At 41.4% G+C, this 15,498-nt stretch overlaps 1 protein-coding gene across 2 annotated transcripts in view; it reads left to right on the top strand.

Annotated features, from left to right (window-relative positions):
* The window catches only part of fam20ca (FAM20C golgi associated secretory pathway kinase a), a 52,195-nt gene extending 36,697 nt beyond the window's left edge, over positions 1–15,498 (top strand). For both annotated transcript variants that reach the window (XM_074656817.1, XM_074656816.1), the window contains 7 exons: positions 6,139–6,231; positions 8,802–8,917; positions 10,009–10,189; positions 10,285–10,394; positions 11,206–11,287; positions 11,493–11,552; positions 13,235–15,498. In XM_074656817.1, coding sequence (XP_074512918.1) covers positions 6,139–6,231; positions 8,802–8,917; positions 10,009–10,189; positions 10,285–10,394; positions 11,206–11,287; positions 11,493–11,552; positions 13,235–13,499 — 907 coding nt within the window. In that variant the 3' untranslated portion in view covers positions 13,500–15,498. The remainder of the gene's footprint in view (positions 1–6,138; positions 6,232–8,801; positions 8,918–10,008; positions 10,190–10,284; positions 10,395–11,205; positions 11,288–11,492; positions 11,553–13,234) is intronic.

Here is a 15,498-nt window from a genome sequence, read left to right as displayed (position 1 = left end):
TGTAGTTTTCTTGCCTAAACCTAAAGAAGTTGTAGTTTTGTTGCCTAAACCTAAAGAAGTTGTAGTTTTCTTTGCCTAAATCTAAAGAAGTTGTAGTTTTCTTTGCCTAAACCTAAAGAAGTTGTAGTTTTATTGCCTAAACCTAAAGAAGTTGTAAGAAGGAAGGAGGGATATGGACTCGTAGGTGGCTAGGAAGATGTGGACAGTATGGCTTGTCCATTTTGCAGAGAGAATTGGAGGTAAGCTAGCTACGTTCTACTAGCTTTTATCTATTGTAGCCTACATCGTTATCTTGATAGCTACGCTCTGATTACTGTAAAAAGAGGAGAAATAAGGCGCTGACGTTGGGGAATCGGCAACCGTCCATGGCAACCAAAATTTCGGACATGTCAGAAATTCATCCGACTGTCTGACGGACAGCTTAAGTCACCAATAGCTAACATTTGTTGTTCAAGATCTTTTCATTTGTGTTTGTGCAAGTAGAAGTGTTGCAGTTGCTTTTTACTAAGGAGATCTTCCAGCAAAGCACTCCCTACTGTATGTCTTCTAGCCACCCACACACACATACAGGACAGAGGGCCAGACAGAGACAAAGACGCTTGTCAGTGGGGGGCTGAAATCTGCTGTGGATTACCGATAGATGACAGATCTCCCATGCAGCCTGTCTGTCTCTCCGTCTGTCTCTCTGCCTGTCTCATTCTCTATGTTGGATCAGTAGCATGATGTCATGACAGCAGTAGGTCAGTGGGAGTTTGTACTGTATGATTTGTATTATGTGTTGTCGCACCTTTAAGCCCGAGATATACTACTTGCTTTTAACTACACATGTGCATGATGTGATGTGGCTGATGTGGCTCTTGTGTATCCTGCATCCGTTTGGAGCGTTGGTTGTGCACGTCCTCCGAAATTACAGCTACGTACGTGTCCGCAAGATTCAATACACACATGAACAGTAGGGGCAGTATGGAGATGTGACAGGGTCAGGGGTCAGTAGGCACGTCAGCAGCGATAATGGTGGAAAGTTTTGAAAACAAGTTAACGCCTCACTTCCACATTGCATTTGTGTACTGTAATTATTACCGTCGCTTACCTCCAAGTCTAAATGACTTTCTGTCTCTCGGTGCTTCCCCTCGGGTCGCCACTCTTTCCTCTTTGATTTGCATTTTTTTAGCTTTTACAAAACGACCTCTCGTATTCTTTCACAGCCTGCAGCAAAAAGACTCTTCTTTCTCCACTGTTCTCCACTTCCGAGTATTATTAGTAAGTTATGTCATGTGACTGTCCCTGTGGTCATGTGACTGTCCCTGTGGTCTCTCAATGAACAGTTGTAGAGATGTCTGTACAGGTCAACCTGCTCGGCCAGTCTTCCCTCGAAGGTGTCCATGTTGAAATGAAAAGCGCAGCGAAAATTCAGTACGTAAATGAGTTACGAAAATTCAGAGGTGCACGACAGACGCACCTTCTTGCACCACGCGTAAGTCGTGAAGACGTAATTTTCTGGCGCGTGCACCTCGCGTCGGCTTCACTACGGCGACCATAAACCAAGCTTAAGTCTGCATGAACATTTGATTCCAAAAAGGTAACATGGTTTCTGTGTTTATCTTCTCCCACTGGGTTTGTCTCTGCTGCCCTCTCTCTGTCACCAACATGTATCATCGGTTTAGCTGAGTGTGTGAAAAAGTGTGTGTGAGAGAGAGAGAGAGACACAGAAAGAAAAGAGGGGTGTGTATGCAGAGTCTGGGCCACAGCTGTTGTTGCTGTGTTCGCCCCCCACCCCTCTCCCATCCCTCTAATATAACCCTCCACTGTGCAGGTCTAAGCTCATGAAAGAGCATTAAAACTGCAGCGTCAGCACAAATTGAGTCCACACAGGCAAGCAGTTCATCACTTCACACACACACTGGAGATTCTGCTGAACTACGTACAGTACGTTTGCTGTAGCCTAATCACACTCTGCTTCAGATAAAGGCCCTTTTATTATCAAGGACACTCGCTCATAAAGGGTGTGTGTGTGTACATAACTGTGAGGGGAAATTATTTGAATGGGATTTTTTTTTTGTGTGCGTGCGTATTTGAGAGTGTGTGTTGTTGCGTTATTGCTCTTCACATCACAAACCTGCTATTGCCGTACATTTAAAGCTTCCTCCCTGACAGGAAATTGCATTTTTACATCTTGGTGACCATGGCAACCAAAGCCTGTAATGCCTGTCAGTCAGGTTTACGTTACACATGCTCCAAAGTGGAAAGTGAAATCGAGAAGTCATATATGGTGGAATAGCTTTGGAAGGAAAGACATCATTTCAACTGAGTGAAGAGAGTTTTCTTCTGAGAGAAACAACCTTTAACTTCAGTCTCTCACTTTCTTTCTCACGACTGACTTTCCATGCAGAGTAACTTATTATTATTGTGAAGAAAAAAGCCTCCATTTCACATCCCAGTGTTTGAACTTTGAATGTGTTTGTGCCGCCGAGCCGACCCGTGATAAGGTGCCTTGATAAAGGTGCGATAACAAGGTAGCGTCACAGGTGCACTGAGGGCTCCGGCTCGTAAGGTCACCTTTTAAAAAGCAAGGTGCTACCTTTATATTCCACCCGGTCTTCATCTGCACACTATCTTCTATCCTCTGCTTCCTGAAAAATAAAAACATCATTAGTTACGGCTGTCACGCTGAAGGAATTTCTCCTGAGATGATAATGATTGCTTCAACAGAGCGATATGCAATATTATTGCCTTTTTTATTTTTTGCAAATTACTAATTTATCCTGATTTTAGTGCTATTTCAATTAGCTTTATTATTAGGTATATTGTTGCTTGACAGTTGATGACAGTTGTAAAAACAAATTCAATACTTGTTCATTGTTAAAGCCTCCCTCCAGACAGTTTTACTTCCTGTTTTATGGTTAACGTTCTTTCTCAAACAGAGAATGGGGGTGTGGTTAATAGTCAGACCTTATTCATTACCATGGCAACCATATTACATTGTTTTCAACCCAGTTTAGTTGAAACCTAAATGAATTAACTGTTTATCAGCCCGCAAATGAGTCAAGAATTAGCCAGCACACGACTCTCTCCCGCCGTCTGCTGGCTGCTGCGCCGCCAAGCTGCACCGCCGCACGCTGGCCACAATGCACCGGAGGACGGATAGATATGTTGCTGTGGTTTGCCGTTTGAAATGCAGTTTTGGGACGTTTTAGAGGTGCACCGTCCACCAGCACCGGCTGCTCTAGCCTCAGCTCCAGCTTGTTTTCTTTCGGGCTGAAAGTTGTGCGCTCCTCTTCGTTTGGACCTGTTAGAGGCCTGCAAACCTCCGGTATCGGCTGCTTTCCGTTAATTTATCTCCAGCAGGAGGAGACAGTGAAGACCGGTAAACACAGAATGGCAATGAGGTGCAGCGTTTTTTCAGCTGAGACGCTTTGGTTGCGTCTGGTTGCTATGATACGGAATATATCTGCAGAATTAAAAATGTTGGCACAAGGTAAAGTACTTGCTATGGTTGAAGGGAAGGTTGGAGCATACGTGAACATATCTGTTGTGACGGTTGCTTGCGATTGGCTTGCTAATGGCGGGGTATTGCAATATTGCGGTTATTGTTACAGCCCTATCATTAAGGTGCCTTCAAATGTGGTGGTGTTTACAGTGTTCACCAGAAGAGTCCATATGAACGCCCCCCTCCTTTCGTATTCACGCCCTCGTAAGTGGAAATTTTCTAAAAGCTCAGAGTTCACAAGTTGTGACGTGTTTGTTGACGTTGTCAGAAATGGCGGAGACCATCGAAGTTCATTTTTCGGCGCATAATAAGTTCATATATTGTCATTTTAGTCGTATATTGTTTTTCTGCGTAATTTTATTATATGTCTGAGGAAAATGTTGATATTCCCAAATATCTTATCTTCCTCCTCTGTCACTGTGCCTTTGCATTTCCTGCATTATGTTACTTGCTTGTAACGTTAACTTGCCGTTGCGTAGCAGCAAGTTCTCACGACTTAACCACTTGAACACCAAGCATATTGTGTACACGACTTCCCATGTCGTAAACAAACACAAGCTCATGAGTTTCATTTGAAGGCACCATTAGTCCCCTCCTCGCTCTGGGTGAGAAAGAAGAGATCACAGTAGCAGCAATTGATTTATGGGTAAATGGCTGCTTCCTTGACATGTGAAAGAATAGGAGGACAGGTTAGTTTTTGCTGTCAGAGAAAATTAGGAGAGAAGGAGGAGGGAAAATAATGCACCCTGAAGTCCAATCCCCACTAATGGAGTGGAGGAGGGGAGGAAAGATAAAGCAGGGCGGAGCAGCAGCAGCAGCACGTATGAGTACATGTGCTGACTGTGTGCAAGCAGAGCAGGTTAATGTATGCACATGTACGAGAAAGAGGAAGCAAGTGTGCGAACGTGGAGAGTTAATATCCTGCTGCCAGACAGACGAGCAGACAGACAGACAGACAGACAGACACAAAGAGGCTTCTAGCAGTTCCTGACTCAGATCCATGGCTTGGTTGGCAGCGACTCACATCTCCCGGGTGTCTGTGTTTGTGTGTGTGTTCGCTGGGAGGAAGTGCCGGATGTGAGCAAGAATCTCATCCAGCTTCCCTTCAGCAGCCTCGTCCATACTGTAGGCTTTGTTGTCGTGCGTCAGCTTCTGTCCTAGAAAGGGGATGCAGACGCTGAGATGAGTTTCACGCCGCAGGAGACGGAAATCTGATGAAAGCTGAGGAGATTGGAAATGTCTCAAATCAAAAGATGGCGTACTTAACATCGAAACACACTCTCATATAGAGATATTGTTTTGAATTACCTCACTGATGTCTTTGTCACGATACTGTTTATAACACCATCCCCTCCATGATGAGTCGGTACTCAGGAGGGGGTCAGTACACACAAAGGGGGAGATAAATAGTCAACATAGAAGTGGTGTACGTCATCTGAAAGCTGGGAACCTGAAGATAAACTTGAGATGCTGCTCAGCACTGTCTGTCAAGATGTTGTAGTCATGAATCAGAAATAAAAAATAATGAATCAATTAATTAATCAATTCAAATATATTGTGAAAGTGTATAAGAGCGTAGAACATGATGATACAAGTATATGATGGTCATTTCCCATGCTCTATTATGTCGCAGCAATCTTTGGGTTGATACCATTTGTTACACAGATTTGGTGCTAAATTTAACATTTTTTTCCACTCGAGAATTGATAAAAATGATCAATAATCCCTCCAAAATACCACATTAAGACACCAAGACCTTGAGGAACACCATAGAAAAAGCCATGCTGTGATTTGGGATCAAAAACTTTTGACATTTGGAGATTTCTGCAAGAATTGCATTTTTCGGCGATTGGATGGCGAGCACTTCTGTTGTGTAAACTGCTCAGAAACCCCCTTATTGTCAATCTGGCTAGGAAAGCCATCCATCCTCTGAATGCTCTAGGTCTCTAGTTTGTGGCTGTGAAGTTTCATGAGGCTGTGATTATCCTAGAGGTCACCACAGGTCATTTTATACAGTGAGGTCAGGTTTAAAAAAGAAAAATGGTCTACACTACAATGAAATGTCTCCTATGGGGACTAACATCATCACACATGAATACAGTTGGGCTCATTGGATCCAGAAGAGTTTCAGCTTTACAGTGACACCCAATTTATGTAATTCAAGACTGTTTATGGACCCCAGTATGCAGAAATATTCAAACACACCATTTTAGAATAGGAGAAAATAACACATTTATACTGCATGTGATTATCATAAAGTGGGCATGTCTGTAAAGGGGAGACTCGTGGGTACCCATAGAACCCATTTACATCCACATATCTGGAGGTCAGAGGTCAAGTGACCCCTTTGAAAATGGTCATGCCAGTTTTTCCTCGCCAAAGTTTTTTCTAGCTTGAAAACTCAGCCCTCAACGACCTCTGAAAGACAGAAAACCGCCGTTGGCTGTCGGAGTTTTAAGGGGTTAACAGATCTTGTTGAGTCTTAGGTTTTGATATAAATATAGAAATGTTCCTTCTTATCATGTTTCCTCTTGTTGCTCTTATCTGAAGTTTATTTATGTGACAAACACATTCATAAGAAAGTGATGGCCTTGACTAAAAATAAATGATCCCGTTGATGTTTAATGTTTTTCTTCACCGCTATCTTCCAGGCAGACCCGGGAACAGGAAACCCCTCCAGACTTCTTCTACTTCTCCGACTTTGAGCGGCACAACGCCGAGATCGCCGCTTTTCACTTGGACAGGTGAGGTTTATCATCTTTTTTCTTTTTTTTTTGATGTGCTGAGATTTCATCTGTTTCCTGTCCGTTTTCAAATCATCCTTCACGCTCTGTTCCAGGAGGAATGACCGAGCGGTCGCACATGTCCGTTCACACAGACAGCAGCACTTTTATAGCCCCTTTTATAAACCGGAGGTGTTCCTTAATGGACTTAAAGCTGTGAAAATTTGAATGGGATTTGGTACATGAGGGATTAGATAAAACATTCCAGCGCTGGGATCATCTCCTTTACTTTGCTGCTGAGTATATTGATTTCCACATGATCCTTTTACTCTACAGCCTCCTCGACAGAGGAACACTAAGAAGAGTCAAATGTGATAGTTTGGGATTCTGGGGGAGGATGATTAATGGTGCGCAGGTCGTCTGGAGGTCTGCTGAGGGCGTGGTAATTACTTCACACATGCTCTCAGACACACACTCTCGCTCTCTTCGTTAGATGAGGTCAGCGACATGCGTTTTGCGTGGGCAGGAAGATGGAGCCGAACAGGAAATCACAGGCACGCCATTACCACCAGCGGGACATGGTTTAAGAGCAGGACGGGAGGGGGAAGGTGTGTCTGGTACCCCTAAAGAGCAGTTTGTTTTTGGATTGCATGCACCATGCGGGCCTGCCTGTGAATTATAGACCTGACCACAGCAGCCTCTGGATACCAGTCTGAGCTATTACTAGTTTATAGCCTCATAGTGAAGCAGGAATGCAGAGTAGGAGGCAAAAACTTCCTTTAATTTCTAATTCCAGACAGTTGTGATGTACTAAAATACCCTGAAGATTTAAGGGAAACTGCAGCATCACTGTAATTACTTCTATATCTCAGAGGTTTGTTTTTTTTAACCATCTGTTCTGTTACCATCTTTGTGAACTCCTTGTGACTCAGGGGTGTGTAATAGGCGCTCGAGTGTGCGCACACAGGTGCTCCTTTGTCGCCGGGGCCCCGACGTGACGATGCAGATTGCAGCTCCTGAATGCGCTCCTCTGTAGGCTAAAGTTTCGCCAACCTCTGTTCCACTCAGCCGGTCCGTCTGTGTGCGCGCCTGCTCCCAGGAGGCTTAGCTTTAGTCTCAGACGGGTCAGGGTCATCTGGACAGCAAATACACAGCAAGACAGGCTAAAGAAGGCCTGAATAGGTATAGTGTTCAGACATAAGAGCGTAAGAAAAGAACGAGAGAGACGGAGACAGAAAGGGGAGTTTGAGACGATAAAGTGTAGAATTAACTCAAGCGTCTAAATATAGATAGAGGGTTTATATCAGAGGGCTATCTCTGGTTCTGAGAAGTGAAGTGTCTTAAACTTGCATTCTTTCTAACAGCCAGCAGGGGGCGACTCTTCTGGTTGCTAAAAGAAGTCTGATTGTATAGAAGTCTGTGAGAAAATGAGCCTACTTCTCACTTGATTTATTACCTCAGTAAACATTGTAAACATGAGTTTATGGTCTCGATTAGGGATGCTAATTTTTAACTTTTTTTTAACCGATAACGTACGCTCTTGCGTGTCTGTTTGGTTTGTGCTGCGTTCACAGCTGTAGCTGCATTTGACCAAGACTTCTGACCAATCAGAACAAATGTTGTGGTATTTTCCTTATCATACTAAATATAGGCTGCGGTCAAAAGTTAAAAAAAATGACGTCCTAATGTATTTTCCTAACGAAAGATGTGAAGGAGAACTCAGAAGGACTTAGGAAAAGACAACCGTGGTGTTTAGAGAATCTGACTGCAGTAACACCATAAGCTCCGTAATTATGATGCAACGGCAGCGAATGTTAGTGACGTGCTAAAACTACAATGTTCCGAAGATGGACTACAAAAGGCGCGGCTTTTCCCCGTACGTTGTTAAATATGTCTTTCAATGACAGACTGCTTCACCTGCCGTGTGTGAAGAGAGATACCGCAGGTCCTTCTGCTGCTGGAACACTTCACATCAACGTATAATAAAGGATTATCTGACCTTACGTGGACGACCGCTGAAAGATATCACTTCATTACCGAGGTTGGAGCTGAAATGAAAAAGGAATAACCTACAGGCTACCAGTCACATAACTTTATATGATAAATATTGAGTTATGTTTTGAGTTATGGTGAAGAAGTAGAACCATAAATGTATATTTCTTCCTACTCCTTTTGGGACGTAATATTTATTTATGTTGATTATTTGTTTTCTATATGTTAATTTTATTTGTTATAGTTTTTTACTTATTTGTTCCTTGTTCGAAATGTATAAATAGAAATAAAGTGAAATGAAATGGTTGTCACTGTCCACTCATATTTATCAACATGAATCCCTATTAGTATATGAAAATAATATGCAAGATAAGCGTATTGTTTGTTTTCATGAACGGCCGAAAGGTGCGTCGCTTTAAAAGTTGCGGGCGCAAAGAATTGTGGGGCGTCTCCTCTATCTCCTTTCCTTTAGTGAAGGATGGTCCAGTGTTTCCTTTGCTAAAAGGAGATAATAAAGGAAGCATTGATAGTTTTGGGGCACAAATGGATGAATTCTTACCTTTGTCTACATGTCTCTCTCTCTCTCTCTCTTCCTTTAGGATCCTTGACTTCCGGAGAGTTCCCCCGGTGGCAGGGCGTCTCGTCAACATGACGAGGGAGATCAGGGATGTGACGCGTGATAAGAAGCTGTGGAGGACCTTCTTCATCTCACCAGGTAGAAACTCTGCCAGTCTCTGCTGGCTGCTCGGCTCAGCGATGATGCAGCTGTTTGGCTGCTTCACAGCGAGCACAGAACAACGCTGGCTTCACTTGTGAGACACTACAGCTTTAAGTAAACTGGGTTATGTACAAAGTGGGTTACGTGTCTGTAGTTGAGGCTTGTCTGAGTTTGTATTCAAGGCAGTAGAAATGGCAAGAAAGTGCTGTTGCATGTGTGGTGATAAAGAAGGACATAGCCAAAAATCAACACCGAGTGGCACTGTAGGTCAGCTTATTACCTCAAGGGAATCAGATCAGAATCACCTTTATTTGCCAGGTATGTGTGCACATACAAGGAGTACGACTCTGGTCTTTTCCATCCCTCTCAACGTACTTACACAGAAATAGAAATAACAGGAAGGGACAAGGACAACAAAGCTGGATAAATAAAGATAAAGAATAGACAGGACTGTTATGTACACGAGGAGTGAAAAAAATTGTTTTTTAAAATATAAATATATATAAAAAGCACCAACAATAAAATAATAAATAAACCGTCTATATACAGGTCGAGTGTTCTGTAAGTTTTAAACAATACAAATAATGCAAAGAAATAAATACTGAGTACAACTAAGTTAAAATAGCAATCCTGCCGGTGTATACACATCTAATAAACAGGGTAAAAATAAAGAAGAGTAAAAAAAAAAAAGATATATTATAAATAGAAAAATATGTATTTGCCTGACCTATGAAAATAGTAAGATATTGCACATCATATATTGCACGTTGCTGAGTTGCATTGCCTCCATATACACAAGTAATAAATACAGTAATAAAAGATGTACAAAGGAATAACTAAGATGCAGTTGGAATGTAAAAACCGTCATGTAAAATTGTATAGACATACTGTAAATACAAATTGTAAATATTGTAGTGCTGGTATTGTAAAGATATCTACATAGATCAGAAAACCTCCAGCACCCTGATATTTCACCGTCTCGCTCTTTTCTCCTCGACTTCTCCATGTCTGCTTCCTCTGTCATGTTCAGCGTCGTATGTGCAGACCACTCTCCTCTAAAATCAGTGTGTTTTCTTTTCTCCCCTCAGCCAACAACATCTGCTTCTACGGCGAGTGCTCGTACTACTGCTCCACGGAGCACGCTCTGTGCGGTAAACCGGACCAGATCGAAGGCTCGCTAGCAGCCTTCCTGCCGGACCTGAACCTGGCCAAACGCAAGACCTGGAGGAACCCCTGGAGACGCTCCTACCACAAACGCAAGAAAGCAGAGTGAGGAAACGACACGTTCACGAATCTGAGTCACTGTTTCAACTCTGCTGATCAAACATAGATGTCATGATTTATTTATACGTATGTGTTCTCAGGTGGGAGGTGGACCCAGACTACTGTGACGAGGTGAAGCAGACTCCTCCGTATGACCGAGGCACTCGACTGCTGGATGTCATGGACATGACCATCTTTGACTTCTTAATGGGTAAGAGGACGACTGGATATGACATCACATATAAATACATCGCATTTACAGTACAGATGAATAAGTCACTGCTCCTTCTCATTCATGAAAGATATAGAGAAATTTAAATTCCACATACACAAGGGGGAGATAGCAGGTCAGCAGTAGATGTCACATGGAAGTGGTGTAAATCAAATGAAAGCAAAAACGTTTGACATTTGGAGATTTCTGCAAGAACTTCATTTTTCGCCGATTGGATGGCGAGCTCTTCTGTTGTGTGAACTGCTCAGAAACCCCCTTATTGTCAATCTAGCTAGGAAAGCCATCCATCCTCTGAATGCTCTAGGTCTCTAGTTTGTGGCTGTAAAGTTTCATGAGTCTGTGATTATCTTAGAGGTCACCACAGGTCATTTTATACAGTGAGGTCAAGTTTAAAAAAATGCACTGAAATGTCTCCTATGGGGACTAACATCATCACACATGAATACAGTTGGGCTCATTGGATCCACAAGAGGCTCAGCTTTACAGTGATACCCAATTTATGTATCTGTCTGTGCTCTATGTGTGTTTGTACTGTACATCTTATTGTTTATTTGTTATGTTTAGGTACCTTATTTTCTACATTTAATGTAAAATAATTTATTTACTTTTCATATTTCATTTGAGAAATTGTCCGAGAACGGTGCTGAATGTCTATTTGTTCGCAATCTTCAATAAAGATGGAGAAAAAAAAAGATGACTAAATGGCACAGGTATGCCTCTTTTTAATAACAAATGAATTAAGTACATCGTCCTCACATTGTCCTCTCCACTTTGCCCTCTCCTCGTCCAGGTAACATGGATCGACATCATTATGAAACGTTTGAGAAGTTCGGAAATGACACCTTCATTATTCACCTGGACAACGGAAGAGGGTAAAGACCTGAACACTGAAAATCACTTAAATAAACATGTGACAAATCCTGAGGTATTATAGTAATTAAAATGATTGATTGAAATCTGCTCACTTTAAATATTCCTCATGAAGCTTCCATCAGAATAAATGAAGCAATAGGCTGAACAACAGTGTTTGTGAGGATTCCTGCTTCCATCTTCTGATCTTTATTCGCTCCCTCGTAGGTTTGGAAAACACTCCCATGATGAGCTGTCCATCCTGGTTCCTCTCAGCCAGTGCTGCAGGTCAGACTTTTGGTTTGTCTGTGAATTTATAACTGTCCTTTTGGTCGGATTAGTGTCAGTCAGTCAGTCCTTCCTACAGCCCTTCCAACACTTTAGACCAGAGCAAGATATCTCTCTTCTTTGTATTGAAATCTACTGTGGAAATCCATCTCCAGAGAGTGACTTGTTATGTGTTCAGTGACCTCCATCAGGCCTCATCTACATTAGAAATCTTACAGTCTAATCTGAAGATTAAATGTGTTAAACCCTTTTTTCCATTTTGGACACACTGTGATGTTTTCTCTAGCACCACCCTCTGGCTTCTCAACTTCACTCACAAAATCCTCAACTAATGGGTGTAATGCCATGAAATGAACGCTCCTAAAGGATGTAACCCTTTTGTTTTTAATGACCACATGCACATTTTTAACACCTGCAGCTTGTAATTCGCTGTAATATGAGGCGCAGTTTGAACTTTAAGGTCGGGGGTTCACCAAAACATCTAGAGGGAATGTAATGTGTACAACACAGATAGGTCTAATGCATTGGGATGCGTGTGTAGCCTAAATATCACACCCTCCAAACAGAATGCAACACCAGCGAGCTCCAGCAACAAAATCAGTTGGATTGCATTATTTTCTATTTTCTAACTGGCCACAAACGATGCAGCGCTGTAGTAGTTCCTGTAGTTCGCTTTGAAAGCGCAGCAATGGACGACGACAGGCGGATTAATAAAGTTGAAATGAGGAGTTATCTTAACCGTACGATACCTCCTCATTTCACTACAAAAACCTAAACATGTTGGCAGTTGGCTGGAGGGAGATCGCCTGATAGTTTTCTTGCTGTTGGCTCTATTGTATGTAATTTCCAGTAAATATCACAGTATAAAACCTGCGTTTTCTGTTTAAAAAGTACAAATATCAGAAGATAGCAAGTATCACCACACTATCATCTTTTAAGTGGTTACGACTCTGATCTGGAGCTCACAGCTGATGGTACGTTGTTTGTTTATGACGTAACAGAAAGTGCAGATTTAACGGTGTGTGGACAGAGAGCATCCGATGTTATTAGGCTATAAGTAAATAAAAAGACCACAAATCTATCTGGTTGGTTTCTTATTCTGTCTATAAGAAGACGCAACAAGGTCAATATTAGTTATCATTACAATAAATGATGAGTTCTGTGTTATTCTAAAAAGCATAGATGCATATCTAGGGGGTCCAGTGAGCCCCCTGAACCAACGCAAACTAACCATGATGTTCCCAGTTCCTGTCTGTATCTCTGCTTTCATCTATCCAATAAAAGCAAAAATGGCAATAAAAATACATTAATATATCGCTTGTATTGTCATCATAGTAAGAATAAATACAGCAATATGATTCAAGATTCAAGATTCAAGATTCAAGATTCAAGATACTTTTATTTGTCATTTTTATGCTCCACATAAAAACGAAATTGTGTTTCTTACATCCACCACTCAGAAATTCAGAGCAAAACAATTGGTGAAAACTATAAAGTAATTAACTAATAATTAAGAGCACTAATAAATAAGCTAAAAGCACGCTAAAAATAGAATAGAATAAATAGTTAATTTAAAAATTAAGAATATTATTAAAGGAACAGTCTCTTTAGTGCAGTTCACATAGAGATCTATTAGAGAGTAGAGTTGAATTTAAAATAACTTATTGAATTATTCTTTCCAGGGTGAGGAAATCGACCTACCTGCGTCTCCAGCTGCTGGCCAAAGAGGAGTACCAGCTGAGCTCCCTGATGGAGGAGTCGCTGCTCCGCGACCGACTGTCCCCGATCCTCATCCAGCGCCACCTCCAGGCCCTGGACCGCAGGCTCCGGCTGGTGCTGCAGGTCCTGGCGGGCTGCATAGAGAAAGAAGGTCTCGTTAACGTCATGGAGGAAGATGTAGTCGGGGACACGGCCACCCACCACCACAGGAGCACCGGCCACAGGTAGTGAGGAGCGAGACTCGAGGGTGACAGAAACCCGCCGTGGAACAATGGACCGCGTCCGTGGGGCTGTTCGACCAATGGGATTACACCAAAAGGTCCCTCGTCCGGTATCAAGCTGAATTCAGTGAATTCCAAGACTTGCCATCATTGCCTCTCTGGAAACTGCTTTTACGTGTGTTTATATAGAAGAAACTGTCCACAGATGCCATGACAGACTCACACAGAGGCTTTGTATTGTTAGATACAGATGTATTTTTGTTGTATGAGACACAAAAGGAACCACTGCTGTGTTCTGATTGCGTCCTGTTTGTTTTGAATATGGAGGGTTTATGTGTTTTATTATATAACCAAATGAGAACATACAGTACTCTGACTGGGGGCAGCAGATGGTCAGACAATAAGCTTTATCAGTTGTCATGATGTATGAAGAGGTTGAGAAAGTGTGTGTGTGTTATTTTCTTTTAATTTTTTGTACAACATGTCAGGCTTGGCACAAACAACCTACAACCAGGAGAGAAGTTTCCCAACACAGCGTTTTTCTCTTTATCTCGATCTTTATAAGCTTTTTTTTTGTCTTGGCACAAACCGATTGAAAATGTTACCACATACTTCTGAACAGCATAAATAATCTGAATGCAAGTATATTTGACACTGTAGTTCAAACAGTACCTTCACTTTGCCTTATTCTGATTTTGTGTCTCTTTTTTCTTCTTTTTTTTACTTTGCCATCTCAACATGCAGTACGACAACACAATACTAAACATAGTAGGTAACTCTTCATTTTACAGGTCCGTAAATGTCATGGTAATTAGGTGATAATTAGCGAGTAACCTGTTTGAAATTTATTTTGAATTACTGCTAAATTACCCCAATATTTACCTCGAAATGTATTATTTATAATATTATTATTTTTACTTTATTATAAACATTATTTTATAATAACTCCCTGAATCATGAATCAGCTACCAGGTTACATTTGTGTAGACAATAAGTCACAAAATGGTGAGATTTGTGTCTGATCAGAAGTGTCTTCTATCAGCGCACAGCCGCTTCTCAAGCCTAAGGGCCCTATTTTAACCATTATATGCTATTTTCGAATATAATTATTAAATAATGTTTATATTAAAGTCATTTTTTATCAATTTTGAGGTAAATATTGGGCTAATTTGTCATTAATTCCAAAGAAATTTCCAATAGGTTACTTGCTAATTATCACCTAATTATGAAGTGTTACCAAATAGTTTATTCAAAACCAAAAATAATGCAAAGAGACCAGTGTGCTGGTTCATTAAATGGTCGTTTTATTTAATATCATTCTTAACTGCAGACCTGGAACATCTATTATAATATCATTTTGACAATGCAAAATGTTAACAGTTTGTATGTTACAGTTTTTATGACATTTCATGTCCAAATAACTATTTATTGGTGTGTCACAAAGACTGAGAGTGGTTTAATAAATTATAGTTGCTTTATATGTTGGGAAATATTTACCTTAGTTACTTAGCATTTGGATGCTAAATCGGCATTCCTTTGAGTACTATTTGTTTTGTTCACATGATGGGAAAACATTGATTTCTGACATTAAGTGGTGCCATGCAGTTTTTAATTTTCGTCCTAAGAGTCCTGTGCACTGGCTGACCCGGTACCTGTGCAATGACAGAAATACAGTACTTGAATGTTTTGGGGTTGGCAGTATGGACAGGATTCATAGAGCTACAAGACGGAGGTAGCCGTTTATAGAGTGGCTGGACTCGAGTCAAAGAAGTGCTTTGGGGGTGATAACGAGGTTTTAAAATGCCTCATCCCACTACAGGGAGAACCTCGGGCACTGCTCTTTGATTTTCATCTTCTCAGTGTACATACCTATAAATACTTTGAAGACCTAACAAGCTGCACCGCACAGTGATTTGCTTCTGTTTTCTGCTATTGCATTGTTACTGTGAAGATCTGTTTACTAAATGATTAAAAGTGTGCAATAAAAACAAAAAAGGGAGGACAAA

This window comes from Sebastes fasciatus, chromosome 13 (assembly GCF_043250625.1).
Source record: "Sebastes fasciatus isolate fSebFas1 chromosome 13, fSebFas1.pri, whole genome shotgun sequence".
Classification (NCBI taxonomy): domain Eukaryota; kingdom Metazoa; phylum Chordata; class Actinopteri; order Perciformes; family Sebastidae; genus Sebastes; species Sebastes fasciatus.
Note: the sequence above shows the minus strand (reverse complement) of the source record. Positions and strands in the feature narration are given on the sequence as shown.